The sequence below is a fragment of the Prunus avium genome, chromosome 4 (genome assembly GCF_965620075.1).
Source record: "Prunus avium chromosome 4, drPruAviu1.hap1.1, whole genome shotgun sequence".
Classification (NCBI taxonomy): Eukaryota; Viridiplantae; Streptophyta; class Magnoliopsida; order Rosales; family Rosaceae; genus Prunus; species Prunus avium.
The window spans coordinates 35207701-35233524 of NC_142287.1; the positions used below are offsets into that span (position 1 = coordinate 35207701).

Consider the following 25824-nt stretch of genomic DNA (forward strand, 5'->3'; position numbering starts at 1 on the left):
TGAAGCTTAGCAAACTGTTTTCACGAAATGAACCTTTTAAGTTGATTATATGGTTGATCAGAAATTACAGTGATCCTTTGTTAGAAAATATCCATTAAGCTTCCAAAAAATTGACAACAAACTCTCAAAAAATAGAAGAAAAAAGGACATCAAAGTACTCTTGGAAATATACTTGTTTAACTTCAACTACATAATATATATATATATATATATATATATATATTTTTGGGTTTCAGAAAACAACCATGGCGGCATGCGTTTCTTTTTTTAATGCTGGCCATGTTTGAATTCTGTAAATTCAAGAATGCAACTGTGCCTATATCAAAGATTAAGGTATAATTGACTTGACCTGTTCTCTCCTATAATAAGGCAGGTCATTAACAAAAGTTGTATCTTTCGCTTGTTTTCCATTCCCAATTTACATATTCTCCATATTTTCCTCATGCAGGCGCTGTGGCGTTGACAGGTAGGTCTCTCATTTCCATAGCTTGACACACTGATCATGGCTCACTGAGGCAACCATTTCAGTCTTTGGGGATTCTGCCAGTGCAACAACTAGCCCCTTGTGCGCTGGAACTGTCAATGTTTTGCTGCTCTCACTTGGATTCCACAACTCCAGGGACTGCCAAGAACAAACCGATAATTTAACATTTCCAAACTTCATTATCCTAACATCCTTATAAAAACCGAAGGCTCAAATACTTGTCATAATGCAGCTTAATAAACACTACCTGTTATGTTCTTAAAAACATTTTCATCCTAATACTTTCATATTCTAGCAAAATAAAAACCTTGTTTTCACTTTCCTTGAACGTATCCAATGCTAATATGAAAAGCTTGCATCTACTGTAAAGGAACCCACTAAACGATGAAAGTGCAGAACCCCGTTTTCATGTACAGACACAAGGCACAAACAGCCTCACCAAATCCCCAGCAGCAATTTAAATCAAGTATTAATAGTTACCTGGTAACCACCAATGATCAAGAGTAGTGGATATCCAGGATGAAATGTACATGATTGGAATTTATTGCCATTTGATTTCAGTTCATGTATCCATTTTCCGTTTGACGCAGTAGACCAAACTCTTGCACTGTCTTCACTAACAGAGGCAAGATACTTCCCACTGGTATCCCAGCAAAGTGAAACAACATCTTTGACATGTCCGGATCCCTGAAATAAGTTTTCTTTCTATCAAGTAAACTGTGCAAGAACTTGGCATCTAGATGCATTGACAATAGCTATAGGAGCATTTAAAACGCATGAATGATCTTAAGGCTTACCTTCGAGGAAAACTTGAGACTCCCAGTCTCAACATCAAATACATTGATACCATTTCCTGACGAAGTGGCCAAATTTTTTCCAAATTGAGGCTGGAATCTGACTTGTTTAGTTGCTCCCTGCAGTTAGTCCACGAGGAGATTCAGGTAAGGCCTTGATGGATGAAAGTCCAAGAGAAACTTGTCTACCCCATCATCTTCAAATTAAGAATTAGAATATAGTGGATCATAACATGGAAATGACTCAGATGCAACAATTATACTATAACAAATGCAATGATCAAGATATTATTACCTTAAAGATGCTTGTGCAAGTACATTGGTTGATATCCCACAGTCGGACTTCATCATTATTATCACATGAACAAAGGAGATTGACCTTCCGTGGGTGGAAATCCAATGACATTACTTGTCCAGTGTGCCCTAAAAGCTTGGATAACGATTTGCTCGACTACAATAACACAATGATGTACCAAATATCATTGATCTATGTCAAATGATATTTTGTTAATCATTACTTCAAAAGAAAGGTGGATTATGAAGACATGTGAGTCTAGAAGACATAGGTAGGGAGAGAACAAAGACTAGCCAGGCCTAACAGGCTTGGGGCACTCATATGTTCAACTCATAAGCTAGGCAAGGATCCCCAATCAAACCGAGACAAGTTGAGCTGTACAGTCAGAGTGTTGCCATAACGAAATATCTTTTTAAACCAAGTAGCAATCATGCATATGAAATCAAGCATGTAATCTGCAACAATGAATTACAATATGAAGGGCAAATATCTCAAATACTATAAGACACATACTAAACATGAGAATATGACCAGCTAGAAACAGTCTGTAGGTGTTTCATATAGAATTTTCATCCAGTTGCAAGATGATAATGTAGAATAACTACACAAATACCCATATTCAGGTAGGGTCTTGACTGTTTCCTTGTACAGGAAAAATATATGAGAAAAGAGGAGAACTAAAAGGGAATGAAACAAAAAATTTGGTAAAACCGCCAAAGAAATTTTGCACTATAAGACAGAAATTAGTGGTAAAAGAAGATTCAGATAATAATGATAATGAAAAACTTACTCTTGCTGCATCCCATATCTTCACAGTTTTATCAAATGAAGATGTTGCAAAAATTGTTGAATTTGGTTGAAACCGTATATCTGTAATGAGAAGAGAATGCCCTTCTGAAGTTTTATCAAAATCAAAGGTTTCCATGTTCCAAATCAGAACCTGCCAGCAGATGATGAAATCAGCAACAAACTCATAAAAAGACTACTAAAATACTCACTAAGAAGATGATCAACTGAACATTATAGATTTATCAAGTGACCTTTTTTTCATGCCCAGCACTAGCTAACAAGTTGCCTTCCGATGAAAAATGGCAGCATAGAACCTTGGATTTGCTTGAGTGGAGAGAACCAACTTCTTCAAATGTGAAGCCTAGCAGTTGGTAACAAAAGTAATGTTCATGAAAAATTCTCAACCTATTTCTTGTCAGTTAACAGGCAGAACTATTTGTGCTTTTTGGTATCACCTTCCACTAAGTTGTATATTTACTAATTGTTTTACATATATAAAGGTCATAATCAATGTTTGTGTCTCCTTTTCTTTAAATTCGCCTAACTATTTTATTCTAAGTAAAGACGATCTTATTAATATTAATAGAAGCAGAAGCAAACAGTCATATAAACAGATGACAACTAAATAGAGTGCCAATTCAGTAATCTAATGAAGTGTGAACAAGAGTACTAAAACCTCATGAAAATGCAATAGTGTGTGAAGCTAAAAGAAAATTGAGGGAGCAGATACATGGACTGGAACTGGCAGCTGAGGATTTCTAATTCAAACCCTATGGTATTATGCAACAATAAAAGAAAAACGAATTTTTGGTTTGAGACTTGGTATAACAAATATAGATGTTGTAAATCTCACCTCAAAAATATTTTCATAACATGAATAGCATTGGATAATACTAAGTACAAAGTGTTTTTATTTTTCTAATCCAAATGAAGTACCTTTTTGTTCATTTTTGTTGCAAGCTGTAGCTCTACGTTTTATAAATCTGAAAGTAGTGTTTGTACCATCAGCGTTGTCATCACCATAGGACAAGAAAGATTCAGCATTTGCTTCCACAGGTATTTCTTCTTTAGCACTCATATCACCCTGTGGTTTAGGATTCCATTAAGATATTAAGGAAAATGCTGGCTAACAAAAGCCCAAAGAAATATTACGTTTCAAAGAAGCATCCATAAAAAGTGATGAAGAGTCCCCAAAATCAAAGTATTCATTAAATTTTCACAAATATTGATGTCGTGTGATAAAGGGAACATATTCATGTATTGTAAGGCGTGTGACCTACCAAAGGGATGCCTCCAGCTCTCAAAAATGGTGCCGTCTTCCTCTTTCTGTCATTCTGATTTTGAAACGATAACAATAGAGAGAGATAATTCAGAGTAAAAAATGCATGTGAACACCTTCAACCAAGTCAAGAAAAAGTACTAACAAAGAATTTTCCTACAAAGCAAGGGACACAATCAGCGTTACTGCCCAACCTCTAGTAACTGCTGCTGCTGAGGCCAATCATGTTGGTGTTGGTACGCAGCAGTTGGTCTCCATTGGCCAATCATCTGAGTCATCAACAATCCGTTTTCAACAGGAAAAGGATTGTAAACATTTCAAGTAAAACATCTACTGAAAACTACTAACTGTATATTTGAAAATTAGCTTGCACATTAGTTAACAAAATGTTCCTTTTCATAGCTTTTAGTTAATAGCATCAGATAGGTTGAGAAGTACAAAGACAACATGCCAAAAGCATATACTTATTGTATTTGAAGGATTTTTTTGCATGTGATGGTACAACATAATTATTCCATACAGTTTCACATTGCCATTCAAACTGGAATTTATTAGCCACTGTTTCCAGTAACCTTTCCATCCTTCCCCATTAATGCTCTTTTGGCATAACTTCCAGGATCAAACGTCAGTTTTCCATGTGACATCATACCTGACCCAAAACCGGATGCTGATGTTCTGCTGTCAATGTCTGAATCTGCTGCTGATGGTTTGGGGCCTGCAAAGCTGAGTTTAATACCTGGTGAAACAGACCAGGGGAGATATGATCAGCTTCAGATGAAGTATTAAGAATATTGAATCAAAAGATTGAATTAGGGAAGACAGAAATTAAAAACTGCAATGGCATATAACCTAAAAATGAAGCTAAAATAGTTCCAATGGACAAGAACTTATAGACCACTTACTGTTAAGGGCCTTACATGCCTTGTTCCAGGATTGACTACAACCATGCCTGAAAACGTAAACAGAATGAAATCAGGCACCTACATGATATAAATCAAATAACGAATTTATTTTTCTATGATTACGTTTCCACTTTAAAACGTTTTCAATCTTCATGCCCAGTTAAACAGAGCAAAAGTGCCAGATTTGATGACTTTTAAAAAAATTTAAAAAAAAAGAAAAAAAGAGTATCATTGGTGGCAGATCAAATCATAGCAGGAGGTAGTAGATACATGTAGAAGGGAATCATGGTGATCAAGAGAACAATGAAATCCTAAAAGTGTTTATCTTCTTGTCAGTGTAATAACAGCATATACGATAGAGTGGATTGATATCTATTTCACAGTGCTGAACCCCAATAACATTAACAAACCTGCATCCTGAGTTCCAGTTACTGGGAGTGTGGCACTACTCAATCCATAAAGCGTACGGTCCATGCTGATGGTCCTGCCCAAGCTAATGACATTTCTGTTGTCCTCCGCCTGAGTATTTAAAAATTTCAATGCAAACTCAATCAATTTGGGGTTCTTATTAGAGTGGATTGGTAGAGTAGACAAAATTCTCAGTACCTGCTGTTGAGGGTGATTGGGAAATTGTTGCAGCACATGACTGACACAGGAATGGAGAATGTCAGTAAAAGAAGAAAAAAAAGCTCTGGATTTAGACAAAGCCAATCAACAGTAATCATCCATGTCCTCAATCTTTTCCTTCCTCTTCCCACACTTCTTAATTTAAAAATAAAAAACTAAAGAAAAGTTTATCATTTTAATTTATCTATACTTTCTGCTCTCTTCCTTAGCTCTCTCATTTTTCTTCTCTTCTTTCATTTCTCTCTTTTCTTTTATCTGTTTCCCTTTTATCTCTTGACTTAAAAGACAGAAAATTAGAAATCGAAACGTTGTCAAACAGGACATTGGTATGGAGGAGGACCCAAATGTTCAAATGAACTGTACAAATGAGTTCAAAATCAGATATGCCTCTGTTATAAAGTAATGCAGAGTTGAAAACATATTAATGAATACCTTGAATTGATTGTAACTGGCTTTGAGACATTCAATTTATTGACATCAACTGGATGTAAACTGGGGTAAAAATCTCCAGTAGACTGCCTTCTTGAACTAGTACCCTTATCAAATTGTGGAGGCCTCTGTTTGTTTGTTGCTATGTGTGTCACTCTTGGACGTTTATTTTGTCCTTCATTCTCTCTCGTTTGCATAGCCTGAAAATAAAATTAAAAATAGGTCTATAAATAAAAGGACGCACCATCTGAAAAACAAAAACCTGGCAAAGCAGTTCAGCAAATAACCACCTTAACTAGAGATGCTTCTGCCTTCGCCTCTTGATGCTTCAATTCCCCGGCGGCATATACATCGTGAAATAAAGACCACCATTCATGTAAGAATCCGTCGGGAGTATTAATGACTGAAAACATAAAGGAGCCTCCCAGTTATAATTTTTAACAGTAATCATAAACCAAACAATAAACATCTATAAACATAAAAGAAGTCAAGACCATAATGGAGCCTCCCAGAACTATAAACATCTACCCATAATCCAAAAGATCAATAAGTATCATAAAGTTTAGAAGTCAAGACCATTCAACATAGTGGAAGAGCATAATTTAATAACAAAATTCTGAGGTTTCATTCTATGCAAAAACCAAACAATTGTGAGACTAGATATATGCAACAATTTTCCTCGATTTTCTCTTTCTTAAAAGAATGTAGGCTCACCAATATAACCAACCAAATTGAGATAGCAACTCTCTAGCTACACACATCAAGATTTCATTTTCAATTCCAACAGTACATTCATTCAATGGAAACTAATAAGCGTAAAGCAGAGGCATTTGATCAGCGAAAGTACTACCAACAGGGGTGCCGCAGACATTAGCCTCCTTCCTGAAAGCTGCAGCAGTCTTGTGCATATTCTTTTTCACCATATAATCATGCAAATATAGATCAAGCCTATAACCCTCAAATCAAATACACACAGATTACGAATTAAAAACCAAAAGAAAGGAAACGAAACGAAACCCATATATATAATATTATTTCAAAGTGAAGACAAGTAAGCACTGAGAGAAAATATACTCACATCTTTTCAGCATCCCAGTGCTGACCTGAACCCATGATCACCTCCCAAAACGACCTTCACTTCTTACCACCCTCCAAAAAGGAACTGCACAAACACGAAAAACTTTAAGTTACCGCAAAACACATAACACAGAGATAGAAAACAATCAAAGAGGAATTCCAAGGTGGAAATCAATGAGTATGAGCAATTACAGTAAAATAAAGCCAGTTGGGTTTAAAGGAGGAAGAAGAAGAAGAGGAAACGGACAGATAGAGAGAGAAAGAGAGCACCTTGAGTGAGCTAAGAAAGGTGTAACAGCGCCATGCAAAAAGGGTACCCAAAGAAAAGGGACAAACAACAAATTTGGTTTTTTCTAGAGAGAGAGAGAGAAAAAACGAGAGCTTTTGGTGACTCTCTGACTCGCGAGGTTTTATGTACACAATGCAATGGACCTTCGCTCCCGTTTTACACTCTGAGTTGTCACCTGTCCTGCCCTGCCCCCAATAGTCTCAACCCACCGCGCTTCTCCCCAACTCACTAATTTTGCCACCAAATCTACACCGTTGAAACAAGTTATAATTTCTACTCGATACCACGGTGTGACGGTCACATCTTAAAATTTCTCTCCGTAGTGATGCAATGACGAAACTTGTTGATGACATGTTCATGATGATCAAGTGTTGCATTTTAGAAATTTTAAGTTCGAATCTCGAGAACGATAATTATTAAATAAATAAATATTTTTAAAAAGCTCCATAGTCGTTTGAGGTATGTATGTCCTTTAGTGGTATATGCAACGTTTTGCCTAATTTGAAAATTGAATTGTAGGCCACAGATGACAGTTGAATTGTAAGTTGGATCCCATTCAGGATCAAATTTGACCAACCTAAATGAATCATAATTAAACATGGTTACCATAATTAATTGCCGACAGGGGCGAGAAATAGATGAAAGTCCAACATTTAACTTTGCCTCTATCAGACATTAATGGCAGTTCATGTTTGCCTACCAGTAGTTAATTCGATGGTAGTTAGGTTAGGTCTCCCTCTTTTTATATTAACATGGAAAATGTTTTAAGGTCATTTTTGGTATCTATCGCACACTCACGTTCAATCGAGAGCACTGCATATGGTGTCTTTTATTTTTAAATCGAGAATAAACCCTCTAATTCTACTCTGCACTCTCAAGCAACTCCGAAGTTGGTGTACACCGAAGAGGAAAGAAGGCAAGGTCCGATTACGCGAAGTCTTTTCCTTCCCTCCATGAAAGGAATACAAATGTAGTCACGTTTTCATCTTACAGAAGGAAGAAATTGCAAGGAGCATAATACACCCAATGGCAATGATGACACAAATGGAGAAGCTACGCTAGGCATCTTTTTATCTTTAAAAAAGGGAAGAAAAAAAAAACAATAAGGAAAAGGAGAAGCATCCTAAGAGAGGAACAAAGGAAAAAGCAAAGGCTCCATGTATATAAAGATCTCCAAACAATATGATTCCCACAACATCAAATCAAAGAGATGAAGTTCTTGCTTCAGTTCCCGTGTTGCTCGTGCTTCTGCTTCATCAAGCCCAAAAAGAACAAACACAAGCAGAAAGAGGTCAAGAGTAACTGAAAGATGGAATTCCTCTGGGCAATATTCTCATCAAACAGCGCAGAACTACTGCAATCTGCTTGCCGTTTTGACAACCTTTGTCTTCTCATTCCTCTTGGAAGGATTGTATCACAAATGTAATTGTCTTTACATGAACTATAAGTTGCCCTTTTAAAGGGATTTCTCCTCAGTTTTCTTCACGCCTTCTTTACTCACCTCTTGACCATCTGGCGCTAAGCCCATCTCCCGAATTTGATGTTCAACAGAAACCAAACCAGTCTGTGCAAGAAACCTGCAGCGTAAAATCAATCCATAAGTCATCAATGAGCCTTGAAATAATCAATTCCATATAGTCACGATGAAATGAATTTGAAATAAAATGACAAAATCAAACATGCCTCAAACAACTTAGCTTGAACTACTTGGGTTTATTTTCCATCTCTTTCTTCTTCAAAACCCACAAATGAGAAATAACGAATTCCAGATAGTCGTGAAAGTTTTATCTTCCATACTCATGATTTTTCAAATAAAATGAAAAAAAATCAAGCATCCCTCGAACAACTTAGCTCAAACTAGTCAAGATGAAAGAAGGCATGCCAGTGTCTACCATATATTAGCACCTCAGAAACACAACTTGATAAAACTCAAGACTCATCAGCTGTCTAAAATTGCGTAATTAGAGCTTGCCATCATCATCTAAATTGCTTAAATGATTTAGGTTGACTCATAAATAGAGTGGACCACCCAATATTGCCATATGAACCTCTAGCACTTAAAAAGGTCTTTTTCTGCAAAGAGTTTAAAGATTTCAACACATACAGTGCATGCTCCTCATCCCTTATGTGAACAATGGCCAACATAAGATGGTAAACTTTCAAAGCTCAATATATCTCCATCTTTCAAACTATAGTCAAACCAAAAAATAGAATAATGTCTGCAAGATATATCAGTGTGCTGGCTTGAATGGGGTTCCATTATTGTAACAACAAATAACAATGTTCTAATACCCTTACCTTTTCCCCTGACTCCATTTGGATACATGCGTAACAACCATCCATAGTTCACATCCACATCAGCACATGCTCCTAAAATTTAATCTAGTCATCCCAAACCACCCTCATGACAATCTTACAGTCAATTCTATTAGAATCATTGGAAATTAAGGGCCTGGCTCAAGTATACAAATGGTTGGACAAGATAAAACCTACTCCATAGACAATATTTCATCCACAGTTTTACACAATGCAAAGTCTTGCTGATCTAACAACAACGATACAACATATCTGTCTTCATTATATTTTACAAAACACATAATCATGGACAGACAATACGTAGGGGTATTCAGCCCTATAAAATAGAGGTGAGATTTAGTTAACTGATGTTACATGTGTAATGCCTACAGAGATGAGAGAGTGTCTACATGTATCAAACAAGTTATCCCCTTTAGTGTACTAGAATTTATAACCAAATAACTCAAAGGCAATACTAACTTATGCATCAGACCAAGGAAGGCAATCTAGTAATAACACAACAAGGTACCACTATTATTCACGGCTGAAGAATTAAAAATGCACATTCATTTTTTGGAGTACTCACTAAGTAACTTGATTTTTTCAAACATGAGCATAGCAGCACAAGTCATTAAACACAAAGATTAAGTTGCAAAATGAGCCATTTGCATACGTAGCTTTCTTCTTTACAAAAAATTATCAACACATACTCATGCCATTACACACCCAATAACAGCAGAGGGAAGAAATTAACACTAAAAAAGAGACTTTGATCCAGAAAAGAAAAGAAGTTTCAATTTTCAGAGCAACCACAATAACCCATATCCAGATTGACCAAACTGAAAACCTTAAAAGGAAAAGGAATTGTGGGTATCAGAGAGAAGAATAAGCGTACCAGCTAAGAAGCAAGAAGAGGGTCATAGTGATAAGAACTAGGAACGCAACATGAAGTACCAACCAAGAGTCACTGGAAGAGAATGCCAAGCCCAGCATCACAGCAAGGCACAGACCCAACATCACAAACGCAAATCTTAGCGTTGTCCATGTGGGAGCCTGAACCAAATTCAATCAGCAAAAGCAAAATTTACCCTTTTTCATAAGATTTTGCTCAGAATCATATAAATACAGAAACATACATAAAGAATCGGAAATTAGGCGTACGTTAACACCGGGAGCTAAAGCTCCGAGAAAGACTGCATTTGCCGATGATATTTGCTCTCCTTCCGATTGTTTTTTTGCCATCGTATCTCGCTTTGGATCTGAAACTAGCGAGCGAAGCCTAAGAGGATCTGAGTCCAGGGGAGTTGTGTGAGAAGTTGGAAAAGTTGGAAGTCAATTCCAATCCGGCGGGAAAAGAAGGAAAGGTTTTCTCTTGGTCCGGATTTTGTCTGCTTGGATGGAATGGAACGGTTTATTTCCCTGAAAATTTTTAAGAGACGTATTTTTTAATTTTAAATATTTATTTCTCCTAAATTTTTAAGAGATATACAATTTCAGAACTTTTTTCACCGTATTATTAATACAAATATAAAAAATTAAAAAATTATATAAAATGTTATGTTAACTTTTTGGGGAATGCTATCAACCTTCTCTCTAACCTTCTCTTTTTGACATTCTCTTTTTTTTGCTTGACATGTGTCATTCTCCTTACATTTAAAACAATGTCATTAATATATTATACATGCTAACTTTTGCTTTCCAAGTTTACCCTTATTAAATCTATTCAATTTATCCAAAAAAATTTCACAACTTTCTTACCATCTCATTAATTTTTTTTAACATCAATTTTTTTTATTATAAATGTCTGCTTTTCTTAAAAAGAGGAAATGTCCCCCTTTTTTTTTTTGTAAACACAAAGGGTTTAGATAGAAAAAAAAGGTCTAAACTTGACATTAAAAAAATGGACATTTGCTCTTTTTTTTTAAAAACAGACATTTTCTTTATAAAAAAATAATTGACATAAAAAAAAAAATTAATAGGATGGTAAGAAAGTTGTGAAATTTTTGTAGATAAATTGAATACATTTAATAAGGGTAAACTTGTAAAGCAAAAGTTAGCTTGTATAATATATTAATGACATTGTTTTAAGTGTAAGGAGAATGACAAATGTCAAGCAAAAAAGGGAGAAGGTCCAAAGGAGGTTAGAGAGAAGGTTGCTAGCATTTCTCTAAGTTTTTTATAGTAAAATTTTACTTTTATTATTTTATCTATATTAATCAAGTTATCTTTTTTTAGATGTCTAATTAATAAAGGATATTTCTTAGTATTTTGAAAATTACCCTAAATTCTTTGGGGAAAAAAAAAAGTTTCCCTAAATTATGCCTTTGTCTTTAATTATATATATAATAGTATGTCTTTTTATTCTTTGTCTTCATTTTTCTCCTTGTTTTTGTGCGTTTAGGGTTTCAAATTTGGAAGACTCCGTCAACGATGGGTGAATCAGTGAAGGATATACAATTCAAAGAGCTTGATAGCGTGGTCCAGCCCTCGAGGTGTAAGGCCTCGAAGCACATTGACAAGGTCTTTGGCCACTTTTCATCTATAACTGGGTTTTGATGCTGACTGGTTTTCAATAAGCATGCTTTTCATGAAAGGAACCCCTGAGGAGCCCAAATGTAAATTTAGCAGAATGGCTGTTAACATTTTGAAGGAAGAGGAGGTTGAATTTGGAAATTTTGATGTTCTTATAGACAATGAAGTTGTTGGCGCTAAATCTTGAATAGATAGAGATGAGTGCAACTTACAAGTGGGATGGACGATCAAGAGATCGATTGGGTGTTGGATGCCGATTCTTCCTGTCCTTGGATGCTGATCCTGAATAGAAGATAAGCGAAGCTCGTGAGGTCTATGGAACCGGTGTGGAACCAGCCTAAGACCCTCCGATGCTCAAGTAAGATTGTTTTTAAGAGCTCTTGCTGTTGACCATATAGAAGTATAAAAGTCAAGCTGAAAAGTCTTACCCCTGTATTGTAGTGGGAGGGGCATACTTATAGAGGGCATTTAGTATGCTCTTAGCGCTCATTTTCGATGTGGGACTCGTGGGAGGGCCCTATGAGGTTGACACGAGTCCTTAGATATTTCAGGCGGGTGCTTCGAGGTTGATTCTGCAGAATCGGTAGGGGATACCGATTGTAGGCTGTGTTGGGCCCTGTAATGATCTTTTGCTGCTTTGAGACAATATCATCAGTAGCCTATGCCGATTGTCCGAGGCCTTGGGTGCTTGGGCGAGTTTATGAGATCCACGTGTCGTTGTACGAGTGGAGGGTCAGATATGGTACAAACAGTAGTCCCCCAAGTTGCCGATTGAGAAGCTTCTCGGTTGGGGACTTGAATGTGTATTCGGCATTCTGACCCGGACACAATGGTCCCATAATTGCCGATGGTGGTATGTAGTCCCCCAAGTGCCCAATGGAGTGAGCTTGGATAGGAGACGGCATGATGTGCCGGTTGTTGCAAAGGGGCGAGTGAAAACTCATGAATATGCGGCTGCCGTTCGGCACGAGAGGTGAGTGAGAACTCATCAATGTGCGTCTGCCGTTCGGCACGAGAGGTGAGTGAGAACTCATCAATGTGCGCCTGCCGTTCGGCACGAGAGGTGAGTGAGAACTCATCAATGTGCGCCTGCCGTTCGGCACGAGAGGTGAGTGAGAACTCATCAATGTGCGCCTGCCGTTCGGCACGAGAGGTGAGTGAGAACTCATCAATGTGCGCCTGCCGTTCGGCACGAGAGGTGAGTGAGAACTCATCAATGTGCGCCTGCCGTTAGTTAGTGGAGTTGTGCTCGAAGGTGGCTAGATCTGCCACGTTCGGGAAGTTGAAGCGTCTCCGAGGATTGGAAGCGTTGCAACTGACGTTTGGTCTCTCCCATGCATGCGTGACACGTGTCGGCATGGCTGTGAAGAGCCGCGTCGTTTCGTATCCCGATGCGTCGCTTCGCTTCCCGATGCTAAATCGGCCTTATAAATGTGAGGAGAAGACGAGAGTACAAATACTTGGAAATTTTGAGAGCAAAGAGAGCTTGTGAGAGGCGATTTCCGGCAACCGTGCTGAGGCTGAGCAGGCGATTTCCGGCAAGTTTGAACAAGGCGGAGGCGATTTCCGACGAACTTGAGCCACCGTGCAAACAAGGTATGTTGCCGTGTTTTCGTATTCCCATGGATCAAAGTGTTGAATTGCAAGAATTTATGTTTGAACAATGTATGAACAAGCATGAACACGCATGAACACGTATGAACGTAGTGTTTTTAGGAGGTAGAATAGGATTTGGATTCTAGCACAGCCCTTAGTGTACGTTCGTGTGTTGTTTGTAGATGTCAGATACCGAATCCGAGCGTAGGCGTAGTCCGAGGGCATTCGAGGATGAGTCGTCCTCGGGGAGTTCTGCCGAAGAGAGTGGGAGTTCTGAATCTGTGAGCTCTTCGAGCTGTGAGATAGTGGAGGGGGCAGGAGGGCGTGCCGAGGCTGGGGGTACTTCAACGAGGGTGCCTGGGGGTGATGAGCCTTCGACCTCGGGTCGTGAGGCCGATGGGGGTGGTGTCTCTGTTGCCGTTCCCGGGGAAGGGGTGCTGAGGGTCGTCAGGGGTAGGCAACGGATCCCGATGGCGAAGCCCACGGAACCTGTGTTCGGAGTAGATGACTTAGAGCCGAACACACTGACCGAATCCGAGTTGGCGAAGATTCGGTCGGAGTACAACATTCCGGAATCGGTAGGGATGCGAATTCCGGAGCCCTTAGAGTCGCTAAGTGACAATGACAAGGGGGTGGTCTTCTTCACAGATGTGTTTAAGCATGGCCTTCGGCTGCCGTTAAAGCATTCGGTGCAGAAGATCCTGGCGGCGATCGGTTATGCGCCAGGGCAGTATAACCCAAATTTTTGGATTACGCTGCTCGGGACGATCACGGCGTTCAGCTTGGCCGGTGAGGGGGAGCCAAGCTACGAACAGTTCGCCCAGCTGTACAGTGTGACGAGGGCGAAGAGTGCCGATCATGGAGGGTGGGTTCAGTCCAACTGTCTCTCGGCAGGGCAGCGTGGGCACTTTGTGGTGGGGGTGCCGAGCTCTCAAAAGACGTGGCGCAAGCGTCGAGTGATTGTCTCCGGTGATTGGGAATCGGCACCCGGAGTTATCGTTGAGAGGAGGATTCCTACGTCCTTCCAGACAGTCGGTAGGGTAGAACCTGCCGTTCGGCAGGGTTAATAGTGTTGTGTGTGTTTTTTTTTTTTTTTTTTTTTTTTTTTTTTTTTTGTGGGTACTGACCGTTGGTATTTTGGTTTCAGTGTCCTTGAAACGGCCGGCCGCACCGATCAGAGAGATTGAAGCAATCGAGAGGGTGAGAGCGAAGATTGCCGAAGAAGATCGGTTTTGTAAGGAGCTGCTCTACTTCCGGAATCTGTTCAAGGCAGGCCTGATCGGTAGGGCCGAACACGATCGGAGGGTGAAGGAGGAAGAGGAAGAAGAAAAAAGGCAAAGTAAGAGATGCCGTTCGGCAGGGTCGGTGTTTTTTTCTATGCTGCCGTTTCCTTTTTGACATCGTGCTTTTCCTGTTTTGCAGTGGCAGGAGGGAGGCCTATGAGCGAGGCGACGAGGAGGCGTCTGGAGGGCAAGGGGCGCCAAAGACGAAGAAGGTTCAGTCCCCCGGGCCGAAGAAGAGAAAGACGGCAGGGCCAGCGGGAGGGACGTCGGCTGATGAGCAGACGGTGGCTGACCGCCGGAGGGAGAAGAGGGCGGCGGAGGCAGAGGTCGTTCGGGAGGCTCACCTCCAAATGACGGGCAAACGGCAGATCGAGGGTCCCATCGATGTGACGCCGTTGCCGAAACGGCCAAGGGGCCCGAACGAGGGGACATCGGTGTTGATCCCTGATGATGAGGTGGAGGGAGAGGAGGGACCGGTTAACATCGCGTGTCCTCGGAAGGCTGTGCCGTTCATCAACTGTATGATTGACGGTGCTCAGATGGAGCTGGCTGAGCTGGAGCAACTGTCAACGAAGACGTTGCGTGAACAAACCGGTCGGGCCTTCCGTCTCCAAGCAGCGGTAAGTGTAGGATTTGTAGCTTAAGGATACTTTGATTCGGCATGTATGAATGTGTCCGTTGGTGTGGCAGGCTAATATGGACATGTGGCTCTGCGCGAAGCGAGCTGTGAATGCTGCCGAACGGTACCAAAAGAGATTTGAAGAGGGCCGTTCGAAGATCGCTGATGCCGGAAAGATGCTGCAGGAGGCGGACCAGCGTGCCGAGGAGAATGCGGCGAAAATTGCTGAGCTGGCGTCGAAGCTGGCGGCGGCCGAGCTGGACGTGATGGCTGCCCATGAGGCGAAGGCAGTGGTAGAGGTGGCGATGGATGCGGCCGAGCGGTCGCATGCCAGGGAGCTAGTAGAGGAGAAGGCGAAGGCCGTTGCGGACTACTGATCGTCGGAGGAGTTTACACGTTTGGTGGATAGAGAGGTCATGGAGCAATGTGACGACTTTCTCTATCGAGTCAAACGGTATAATGCTGACAAGAAGCTGAACCTGAACTTCCTCCGGGATCCACCACCGCTGCCGGAAGGGGTGACCGAAGAGATGGTGGAGGCCTACAAGGGCGAGGATGCCGAGGCCGAGGAAACCGACGACACCGATTCAAGCAGTGGGGAGGAAGGTCATCCCGGGCCGAGGGCTGCCGTTACGTCTACTGCCGAGCCGTCGACTGATCCTGTGCCTGCGTCAGCTGATGTCGATGTTGTAGCGACCGAAGCCGATCCACCCACCTCGTAGACTTTTGTTTTTAACATTTTTGAGCGTGCCGAACGGCGTATTGTAAAGACAGATGGCCCTTCTGTGGCCCCTTATTTATCAATGTTCAGTTTGTTTCGGGTTAATGTGCCATGTCCCTTAATTCTGTATGTGCGCATGTCGTATGTAGAGTATGTTTGACATAATATTGCTGAATGGTAGTGCCGTATGTATAGAATAGGGAGTTCCAAATTAAACCGATTACAAAAGTTGATGACCGAAGGTGACGACCGAAGGTGACGACCGAAGGTATGATACAGAGGTGATGACCGAAGGGGCGTTCACTTGTAGTAATATTTGAGATGTTCTATATTCCAAGGGTGGCCGAGGGTTTGACCATCGGTACCACGCAAACGGTAAGTGCCTGGGCGGCAGATGGTGACAACTTCGTAAGGACCTTCCCAAGATGGACCAAGGGTGCCGTCGTTGGAGTCCTTGGTGGCGAGGGAGATTTTGCGTAGTACCCAGTCCCCTACTTTAAACGATCGGCGTCTGACGCGCGAGTCGTAGTAGCGGGAAGTCCGTTGTTTGTAGGCGGCATTCCGAAGCTGAGCCTGGGAACGGTGTTCCTCAATGAGGTCCAGGTTGAGAGTGAGCTGGGCTTCGTTTTGCTCTGGCTCGTAAGATGCCGTTCGGCACGATGGTGCGTTGATCTCGACTGGAACAACGGCTTCGGAACCGAAGGCAAGGGAAAATGGCGTCTCGCCAGTCGACCGTCGATAGGAGGTATTAATGGCCCATAGCGCTTCCGGAAGGAGATCGGGCCAAGCTCCTTTAGCTGTCCCAAGCTTTTTCTTCAGCGTCTTCTTGATGATCTTGTTGATTGCTTCGACTTGGCCGTTCGACTGCGGATGTGCTGGGGAGGCGAAGAACAGGTTGATGCCAAATCGGTGGCATAGGTGCCGGAACTGAGAGGAGTCGAATTGTTTTCCGTTGTCGGTGATTATTGCGTTCGGGAGGCCGAATCGACAAATGATATTCTTCCATACGAAATGTTCAACCCTGGCTGCAGTGATTGTTGCCAAAGCTTCGGCTTCGGTCCACTTGGTAAAGTAGTCGACGGCGACGATGGCGAATTTGACCTGTCCCTTGCCCTGGGGCATAGGGCCGATGAGGTCTAAACCCCATTGGGCAAAGGGCCATGGGCTAACAATCGGAGAGAGTGGTTCGGCAGGCAGCTTTGGAACGGAGCCGAAACGCTGGCATTGATCGCACTTCTGGACCAGGGTGGTGGCATCGGCATGGAGAGTCGGCCAGTAGTACCCTTGCCGAATGGTCTTGAAAGCCAATGATCTAGCCCCAGAATGGTCCCCACAGGCCCCCTCGTGAATCTCTCGTAGGACGTAGTTTCCCTGCTGCGGGGTCATGCACCGAAGCAATGGTAAGGAGTGACCACGCCGATAGAGAATCTGATTCAGAAGGAGGTATCGTGCCGATCGGCGGCGGATAGTCGTTGCTTCAGGTTTGGGGCCAGGCAACGTGCCGTTGGCGAGGTAGGCGTGGATAGGATCCATCCAACTTGGATCCTGCCGAACGGCATGTACTTCGAGGTCGGTGGTACTGCGCCGAGTGAGGACCTCGATCGGCACACGGCGCCCTATGTTGTCGTCGATCGCTGATGCAAGGCGTGATAGAGCATCGGCGTGGCTGTTCTCGGATCTGGGGATCTGTTGAACTTGGTACGCAGTGAAGTGGTGCAGCAATCGGCGAGCGTGTGTCAAGTAGGCAACCATCGAAGTGTCCTTGGCTTCAAATTCAGTCAGTATCTGGTTCACGACAAGTTGTGAGTCGCTACAGATCCTGAGTTGCTGAGCGCCCATTTCTTTAGCGAGCCGAAGGCCGGCCAACAGAGCTTCATATTCGGCTTCGTTGTTGGAAGTCTGGAATTGGAATCGGATGGCATATTCGATGGTTGTCTGGTCAGGGGCCTTGAGTACCAAGCCGGCTCCGCTGCCCTGTCGGTTGGACGAACCGTCCACGTAGAGAGTCCAAAGTGGAATTGACGGATTAAAGATTCCTTCGGTCGGGTGGGCGACTGGTACCGTCGAAGATGAATCGGATGCGGCGTCCTTCGAAACTGGCCCCTCGGACGCGGTTAACTCAGAGATGAAATCGGCTACAGCCTGTCCCTTCTCGGCAGGACGAGGGTGGTAGCGGATGTCGAATTCGCCGAGCTCGATGGCCCATTTGACTAGCCAACCGGATGTCTCCGGTCTCTGGAGTATCTGGCGCAGAGGCTGATTGGTGAGGACGGTAACACTGTGAGCCTGAAAGTATGGCCGAAGCTTGCGTGCTGAAAGGACGAGAGCGTAGGCGAGTTTTTCGAGCTCGGGGTACCGAATCTCAGCGTCTTGCAAAGCATGGCTAATGTAGAAAATGGGGAGTTCGATGCCGTTCGGCTTGCGAATGAGCACAGAGCTAAGTGCCGTTGCCGAAACCGAGAGGTAGAGGATGAGTTCTTCGCCGGGGAGAGGAGTGGATAATAGGGGTGCTCTGCTCATGTAGGCCTTAAGATCTTGGAAGGCGCGATCGCATTCGGCAGTCCAGACAATCTGCCGTTTGCTTCCTTTGAGGGCTTTGAAGAATGGAGCGCACCGATCGGTAGCCTTGGAGATGAACCGGGCTAGAGCGGCGACACGCCCAGTCAGACTCTGAATGTCCTTTTGTGTCTTCGGGACCTGCATGTCGAGTAATGCCTTGATTTTTTCAGGGTTGGCCTCGATTCCTCGTTGGCTGATCATAAAGCCGAGAAATTTGCCCGAGGAAACGCCGAAGGCACACTTGCTCGGGTTGAGGCGCATGTTGTACTTTTTTAAGACGCCGAACATGAGCGAAAGGTTGTGGAGATGAGAATCGGCCGTTCTGCTCTTGACCAGCATGTCGTCCACATAGACTTCCATCGAGGTGTCAATGAGGTCGGAAAAAATTTTGTTGACCAATCGCTGGTATGTCGCCCCAGCGTTCTTCAGGCCGAACGGCATGACGTTGTAGCAGTAAAGTCCCTTGTCGGTGATGAATGCCGTGTGTTCGCGATCGGTAGGGCTCATGAATATTTGGTTGTAGCCTGAGTATGCATCCATGAAGCTGAGAAGTTCATGGCCTGCCGTGGCATCCACCATCTGATCGATCCGTGGCAGAGGAAAGCTGTCCTTTGGGCAAGCCCTGTTTAAATCGGTATAGTCTTGACACATTCTCCAGGCGCCGTTTGATTTTTTGACTAAAACCGAATTTGCCAGCCAAATTGGGTAGGTTACTTCCTGGATGAAGCCGATGGTCTTCAGTTTGTCTACTTCGAGCCTCATTGCCTCATACCGTTCGGCATCGTAGGCCCGCCGTTTCTGCCTGATGGGTTTGAAAGTGGAGCAGATGCTGAGCTTGTGGCTGATGACACTCGGGGCGATGCCGGGCATATCGTCGTATGACCAGGCGAAGACTTCTGCATTGGTTTGCAGGAAGGTGATAAAATCGGCCCTGAGTGCCGGACTCAAGGTTGTACCGATTCGAACTTGTCTGTCCGGTTGTGCTTCGGAGAGGGTGACTGGTTCTAAATCTTCGGCGGGTTGCGCTTGCGGGGTTACAGTCTCATCTCGGGGGTCATCTGGTTTGTCCGTCCCCCTGCCGTTCGGTACGCCCAAGCTGGTGGCGACCGAGTATGTTTCGCGAAGCGCAGCCCTTGCCGATTCCTTGGTTGCCGAAACGTAACACGTCCGTGCACTCAATTGGTCCCCTCGCACTTGGCCGACGCCAGCGTGTGTGGGGAACTTGAGGAGGAGCATGTGTGGTGACAGCATGGCCTTCATTTTTGTGAGCGCCGTCCTGCCGATGATAGCGTTGTATGCCGTTGGGCAGTCGACCACTAGAAAATGGGTGTAGAGGACCGTTCGTCTGGGGATGGTACCGACAGCGAACGGGAGCTGGACACTGCCGATTGGTTCAACCACGTCGCCAGAGAAGCTCAGGAGAGGGGTGATATCCTTGTTCAGATGCCGAGGGTCCACGCCGAGGGCGTTGAAAGCGTCGGCGAATAGCACGTTGACCGAACTGCCGGTGTCGATGAGGATTCGGCCTACGTCGAAATCCGATATATCAGCCCGTATGATCATAGGATCAGAGTGGGGGAAGATGATGCCTCGCTCTTCTTCTTCAGAAAAGGTGATAGGTTCCCAACCGTTGCGTTGAATTTTGTCATTGCGTCCTCCCGCCACGCTGAGGATTTGTGGATGCCGTACGGCACGAACGTAGTTTTTAACGGATCGGTTGCTGGCTTCGGCAATAGGCGCCCCTCCACTGATCATATTGATCTGCCGATTCAATGAGTTATCCGTTGCTGGCTTGGTGTTTAAATACTGATCCAGCTTTCCGTCATTGATGAGGCGTTCAACGATTTTGCGCAGCGCGATGCATGATTCCGTATCATGGCCGTTGTATTGGAGGTACCGGCAGAAGACACCGGTGTCTTTTTCGCTCTGGCGAGGGAGTTTCCGATTGTTCGGCTTCGGTATCATATCCCCTTCGGTCAGGAGAACTTGCTCATAAGTGGTGTTGAGCAAAGTGAAGATTTCGTCTGGCCGATTCCCCTTGTGGTTGCCCTTCTTGTTGTTGTCCTGCCGTTCCCGGAAGTTGTCCTTCCGCTTGTTTCGCTGAGTGGAAAAAGCAGGGACAGGGGGTGCCGTTCGGTAGGGGGCCTGGTTTGCCGATCGGTCGACCGGGAATCGGTCGTAGTTCTGCGTTGGAGGCTGATCGGTCAACGCCGTTTTGTTTATTGGGGTCGAAGCCGATCCCTTGGAGTTGAAATGCTCAGCCTTGGCGTGGATAGCCGCCTGTTTCATTAATTCGGAGTAGGTGGTCCAGTTGCTGCTGTGGACCAAATAACGAAACTGAGACGACCGAAGGCCGCTTTTGAAGGCACCGAAGGCCGCCCTGTCGTCAGTTTCCGGACATCTGGAGTACTCATGGCTGAACCTAGCCGCATATTCCCTCAACGGCTCATCGTCTTGCTGCCGAACGGTATATAGATCATCGGCGGAATATAGGCGATCGGTCTGAATCATAAAATGGTTGAGGAAGGTTTGCTTCAACTGATTGAAATTGTCGACCGTGTCTGGCTCCATCCGATAGAACCAATTCAGAGCGGCTCCGGTCAGGGTGGAGGGGAATAGCAAACATTGGCCTTCGTCCGTCAGTCCTTTGCAACCCAGAGCTGATTGGAAGGTATGAATGTGGGTAACGGGATCTTCGACCCCCGAATAAAACGATATGCGGAGTGCTTGGACCTCCTTCTCGTGTCTGAATGTCCGGATTCGATTGGTGAACGGCCCTGGCTGTACCGTTCCCCATGTTGGTGTCCGAGCCTGGTCTTGTTCCTTCTCGATGCGAGTCATCTTCTGTAGGAGGAGACGAATAGTCGGATCGGTAGATGGAAGATCGTCACCAAAGGGTTCGATCGCTCGGTTCCCTGTGCGTTGGTCAGTATTGTGACCTCGCCTTCCTTGGTCTGCCGTTCGGCTGGGGCTTCTCTCGTAATTTCCTTTTCGCCGATCGTTGTCTTGGTTTGATCGGTGGCTGTGGCGTCGTGCAGAGGGCCCTGCCGATGAGATTGTGGTTCCTGGGGATGTTGGAACATAATCTGATTCGTCCGTCTCTTCCAGGCCGATCGCGCCGTACCTCTGGCGTAAGGGGGATTTTGGTCCAAGTACCTCCAGGCGTGGATCGTCTAGCTTCGCCCGGACCTGGATGGGTGATGACTGCCGTTCCCTGCGCCGATCGTTGATCCTCTCGCGGCAATCAGAATAAACGCGATATTCGGGATGGCGTTCCTTCGGAGTGGGCACGAACAGTCTTCGGGAGACAGTTGGTCCGTTCGCGGCCTGCTGCTTCCCTCTATCCTGGAAAGTGGGCTTTCGTACGCTTTTAAACGATTTCTCCTGCCGAAGCTGTGTGGCTGGTTCCCGATCGTTCTGCAACTGGGCGGAGAGTGTTTGTTGTTGATGCAGTTGCCTCTGGGTGTCATCCAGTTTGGAGGCGAGAACATTGTTGTGCTCCTGCATTCTTGCCATATCCTGCTGTAGGGTCTCCATCCGAGCCTCCAGGGTGGTCGGTCGAGCAGGTGTCTGAAGCAAGGGAGTTGGATTCGGCTCGCCAACGAGGCCGAAGATGGGGCCATCGGTAGGGAGGGCCGAAGATGGATTCATTTTTTGGTCTCAGAGTTCTTTGTTTTGAGATATGGGTTGATCGATAAGCGATTCCCACAGACGGCGCCAATCTGTTGGCGCTAAATCTTGAATAGATAGAGATGAGTGCAACTTACAAGTGGGATGGACGATCAAGAGATCGATTGGGTGTTGGATGCCGATTCTTCCTGTCCTTGGATGCTGATCCTGAATAGAAGATAAGCGAAGCTCGTGAGGTCTATGGAACCGGTGTGGAACCAGCCTAAGACCCTCCGATGCTCAAGTAAGATTGTTTTTAAGAGCTCTTGCTGTTGACCATATAGAAGTATAAAAGTCAAGCTGAAAAGTCTTACCCCTGTATTGTAGTGGGAGGGGCATACTTATAGAGGGCATTTAGTATGCTCTTAGCGCTCATTTTCGATGTGGGACTCGTGGGAGGGCCCTATGAGGTTGACACGAGTCCTTAGATATTTCAGGCGGGTGCTTCGAGGTTGATTCTGCAGAATCGGTAGGGGATACCGATTGTAGGCTGTGTTGGGCCCTGTAATGATCTTTTGCTGCTTTGAGACAATATCATCAGTAGCCTATGCCGATTGTCCGAGGCCTTGGGTGCTTGGGCGAGTTTATGAGATCCACGTGTCGTTGTACGAGTGGAGGGTCAGATATGGTACAAACAGAAGTCATGGAGGGGATACAAAAGTATTCTAATTGGACATATTTACCGCATATCTACTTCGAAGGGAGGGCTCGTGGTTTCTATCACATAGGAACTTCAATGAAAGCTATCCCAAGTGATAGTGATGATGATTTTGCATAGATTACACAATAGAAAAGTTGCACAATAGAGAGTACTGAACTTTTGCGAAATATGATTACAAATTTATTTTTCTTTTTATTTTATTATTTTATGTATTTTGATTTTATTTATTTGACTATTATTTTATTCAAAATTACAATTATTTATGGAAAATAGATGAAATTTCGAAAAACTTAACAACAAGGGCTAAATTGGCCAATTTAATTAATTTAGCTGTTAAATTAGCTGACCTTTTAGATTGGGGTGTTAAATTCAATTGGGGTCCTACTACTTGGTGGGGTGTACGACAATTTACTCTAATAATTTCCCCATTTTTTCTGATATTATAAAATTATTTTATCATATGCTAGACATTGGAAAGATATACATACATTATACATAGAGTACTGTCCAAAGCAATAACTTTCATTTTAATACCATTCAGAGCGTGGAAAATTAAGCTGATTAATTTGCCAGCACCAACTTCAGACAAAAGGAACGAACTTGTCAGTAGATCCAGCGATAAGGTTAGTAACACTTCCAGGCATTTAAGAAGTTAACCCCAAGCAGGATTTTATGTGTTTTCTGATGCATCAATGGTGTACGCTCCAATCTTCTTTGACAGTAAAGGCGTCTTATAAAGGGCTATCCAAGTATTTGACGATTCGATTGCATTGAGAACTGGAGGAGCAATTGTAAAGTCATTTTATGGTGCACATAAAAGGATTTGGGGTCAATATCTATTTCCGAAAAAGAAAGTTATGGTTTAAGGTTTTAGGGCAAATATTACCTTCGTTATTTAAATTCAAACTATATATGAATATGATGGTGCACATAATTAACAATGGTCATTCATGCCTAGTTGCTTAGCAAGTCTTTCAATTAAAATACAGTATAGTATACTAACCCCATAAGAGAAGAACAAAATGTTGAGATAAAAACCACCTTTTACTTGAGAAATTTTCTAAGTAGATGAATTCTCACATCTTCAAGCATAAGAATATAGTAGACCATGTGCTACAAATTGCAATTCATTTACGATAAAAACAATACACGATATAGACATCAAAATGATAGGATGCATGACATTTATGGCAAACGACATAAAAGAGCACTCCTTTCTCTTTTGCTTCAATTCTAGAGTACAATTAACTCTCAATTCTCTACTCTTTCAAAGAGCGAATCTCGACAGAAAAAGAACTAGTATAAATGTCGTAAGTAAAACCACAATTTGCATCACGTTTTGAGCACTCAAATTCCAGGTGTTCACCTTCCTTCCCACACATTGAACAATCCTTGAGAAATGCACGTCCTAGGCTTGTGCCACAATCACAACGTGTCTCTAAAAAGGCAGCCACATACAAGACATGCAACCGCACAACTCTCGCCAACAATTGCGTCCTTTGGGACTTTATACTTGCAACAACATTGCTTTGTTAGGTGCTTATTCACCTTTAAACAATACTTACATTCACTTGTGTGTACAATTTGTAAATCCATTGTTAAATACAACAAAAGCAATAAAAATAATTATTTTTTAAAGACAACGAATGAATGAAGATGATAAAACCCAAAAATCAGTATTGTGAGCATATTACATAGAATAACAACAAATACATAGATATTATGTAAATAGAGAAGCTGCATGCACTTTTTTTTTTTTGGTGTCCCTAAAATCAAAAGCATACCAATAAGATTAGGAGGGAGGAGAAGGAGGATATTGCTTACCAATAATATAGTTAAACAATCGTTTGTACTAAAAAAAAATTCAAAAGCATACCAATAAAACATTCTTCATCCTTTGATTCTTCAGTCTCTAATTCATCAAACTTGCTCTCTATTTCCATGCAATTACATTGTTAAATACAAAAAAAAAAAAAGAAAAAAAAAAGGAGTGATGATGTCAAAGAAGTTAGAAGGAATAACATCTATGATATGATCCCATCAACAAATAACTATATTATTAAATATAGATTATATATACATCATGCAAACACCAAAATAACTTGGCTGGAGAAGTTATCTTTTTAACATATGAGCTATTTTCAACATTAAAAAGAATAACAACAAATTCATAGATATTATGTCATAAAATAGAAAGCTCTTGTCTCTAAAATAAAGAGCATACCAATAGAATTGGTTAGACTATCGCTTGTATTCACACACAAAAAATTAACAAAAGCATACCAGTAGGTTTATGAGGGCCCTCAAACAGATAAAAATAAGTACGAACTTATTCTTCCGTTAGTTCTGATAGTTTTGTAGTCTCTAGTTTAGTCTTTGGTTCTTCAACCTTGCTATCTGTTTGCATGCAATTACATTGTAAAAGAAAAACGAAAAGCATATTTACATACCAATTATTGGCGTATCGCAGTTGAGGGGAAACATAGCTGGCGAGAAAAGGTCCTTTCCACCGCCGTCCTTATTGAGCACCTCCGACTGGGAATCCAATTTCAGGCACTCCAAAGATGAGACGTTGTCCATGGCTGTGTAGAGTAGAGTTTGGTGCTCTGCGGTTGTGAGAGAAAAAACGACGGGCGGTTTGGGTGTATTGTGAGAGAGAAAGAACTTGATTTTTTTATTATAAAAAAAAAAAGAATGCGGTTTTTCCAAATAAATGAATATTTTGATGATTTTGATTCCCAAATGAAGGAAGTTAATTAATATGGTTTTTCCTTCGTTTTATTACGTTTCCTTTTGCTTTTCAAGCTTGCGCTAATACTTCCAATCCAATTCTTTTCCTTTCTTTCCATCTCCTCTCCTCCTTGGACTCCTTTTTTTTCTTGTGATATGAGCGTTGGTTGCAATAGCGGTCTTGATGGATTACA

At 42.9% G+C, this 25824-nt stretch overlaps 3 protein-coding genes across 4 annotated transcripts; 1 reads left to right on the plus strand and 2 right to left on the minus strand.

Annotated features, from left to right (window-relative positions):
- Positions 1 to 133: 133 nt before the first annotated feature.
- On the minus strand, positions 134 to 7136 carry LOC110766794 (transcriptional corepressor LEUNIG_HOMOLOG-like). 2 transcript variants are annotated; one of them, XM_021970174.2, is made up of 18 exons: positions 6947 to 7136; positions 6678 to 6761; positions 6450 to 6547; positions 5890 to 6002; positions 5603 to 5799; positions 5150 to 5189; positions 4954 to 5062; positions 4544 to 4590; positions 4291 to 4377; positions 3836 to 3910; positions 3643 to 3696; positions 3299 to 3446; positions 2614 to 2723; positions 2364 to 2513; positions 1574 to 1729; positions 1282 to 1398; positions 965 to 1171; positions 134 to 622 (listed from the first exon to the last, which is right to left on the minus strand). In XM_021970174.2, the coding sequence occupies exons 2-18, from the start codon at positions 6710 to 6712 to the stop codon at positions 476 to 478; spliced, it is 1890 nt and encodes a 629-aa protein (XP_021825866.2). In that variant the 5' UTR covers positions 6713 to 6761; positions 6947 to 7136; the 3' UTR covers positions 134 to 475. The 2 variants fall into 2 exon arrangements, with proteins under 2 accessions (XP_021825866.2, XP_088107672.1); XM_088251546.1 differs by having other exon boundaries at positions 6869 to 7136.
- An 878-nt stretch (positions 7137 to 8014) lies between these two features.
- Positions 8015 to 10685, minus strand: LOC110766726 (uncharacterized). The gene is made up of 3 exons (XM_021970092.2): positions 10422 to 10685; positions 10156 to 10313; positions 8015 to 8542 (listed from the first exon to the last, which is right to left on the minus strand). The coding sequence occupies exons 1-3, from the start codon at positions 10500 to 10502 to the stop codon at positions 8422 to 8424; spliced, it is 360 nt and encodes a 119-aa protein (XP_021825784.1). The 5' UTR covers positions 10503 to 10685; the 3' UTR covers positions 8015 to 8421.
- Positions 10686 to 11690: 1005 nt separating this feature from the next.
- LOC148295308 (uncharacterized) lies at positions 11691 to 25490 on the plus strand. The gene is made up of 4 exons (XM_088252460.1): positions 11691 to 11809; positions 14811 to 15291; positions 15362 to 15643; positions 25371 to 25490. The coding sequence occupies exons 1-4, from the start codon at positions 11691 to 11693 to the stop codon at positions 25488 to 25490; spliced, it is 1002 nt and encodes a 333-aa protein (XP_088108586.1).
- Positions 25491 to 25824: the final 334 nt, after the last annotated feature.

Coding starts and splice junctions, on each gene's coding strand:
- LOC148295308 (XM_088252460.1), top strand. CDS start 11,691: ATGGGTGAATCAGTGAAGGATATACAATTCAAAGAGCTTGATAGCGTG. Junction 15,292..15,361: donor CCTTCCGTCTCCAAGCAGCG/GTAAGTGTAGGA, acceptor TTGGTGTGGCAG/GCTAATATGGACATGTGGCT. Junction 15,644..25,370: donor GGGAGCTAGTAGAGGAGAAG/GCGAAGGCCGTT, acceptor GGCGTATCGCAG/TTGAGGGGAAACATAGCTGG.
- LOC110766794 (XM_021970174.2), bottom strand. CDS start 6,712: ATGGGTTCAGGTCAGCACTGGGATGCTGAAAAGAT. Junction 4,591..4,953: donor AACTGGAACTCAGGATGCAG/GTTTGTTAATGT, acceptor TTACGTTTTCAG/GCATGGTTGTAGTCAATCCT. Junction 3,911..4,290: donor AGCATCCGGTTTTGGGTCAG/GTATGATGTCAC, acceptor TTGATGACTCAG/ATGATTGGCCAATGGAGACC.
- LOC110766726 (XM_021970092.2), bottom strand. CDS start 10,502: ATGGCAAAAAAACAATCGGAAGGAGAGCAAATATCATCGGCAAATGCA. Junction 10,314..10,421: donor CTTTAGCTCCCGGTGTTAAC/GTACGCCTAATT, acceptor AATTTGGTTCAG/GCTCCCACATGGACAACGCT. Junction 8,543..10,155: donor CTCTTCTTGCTTCTTAGCTG/GTACGCTTATTC, acceptor TTTACGCTGCAG/GTTTCTTGCACAGACTGGTT.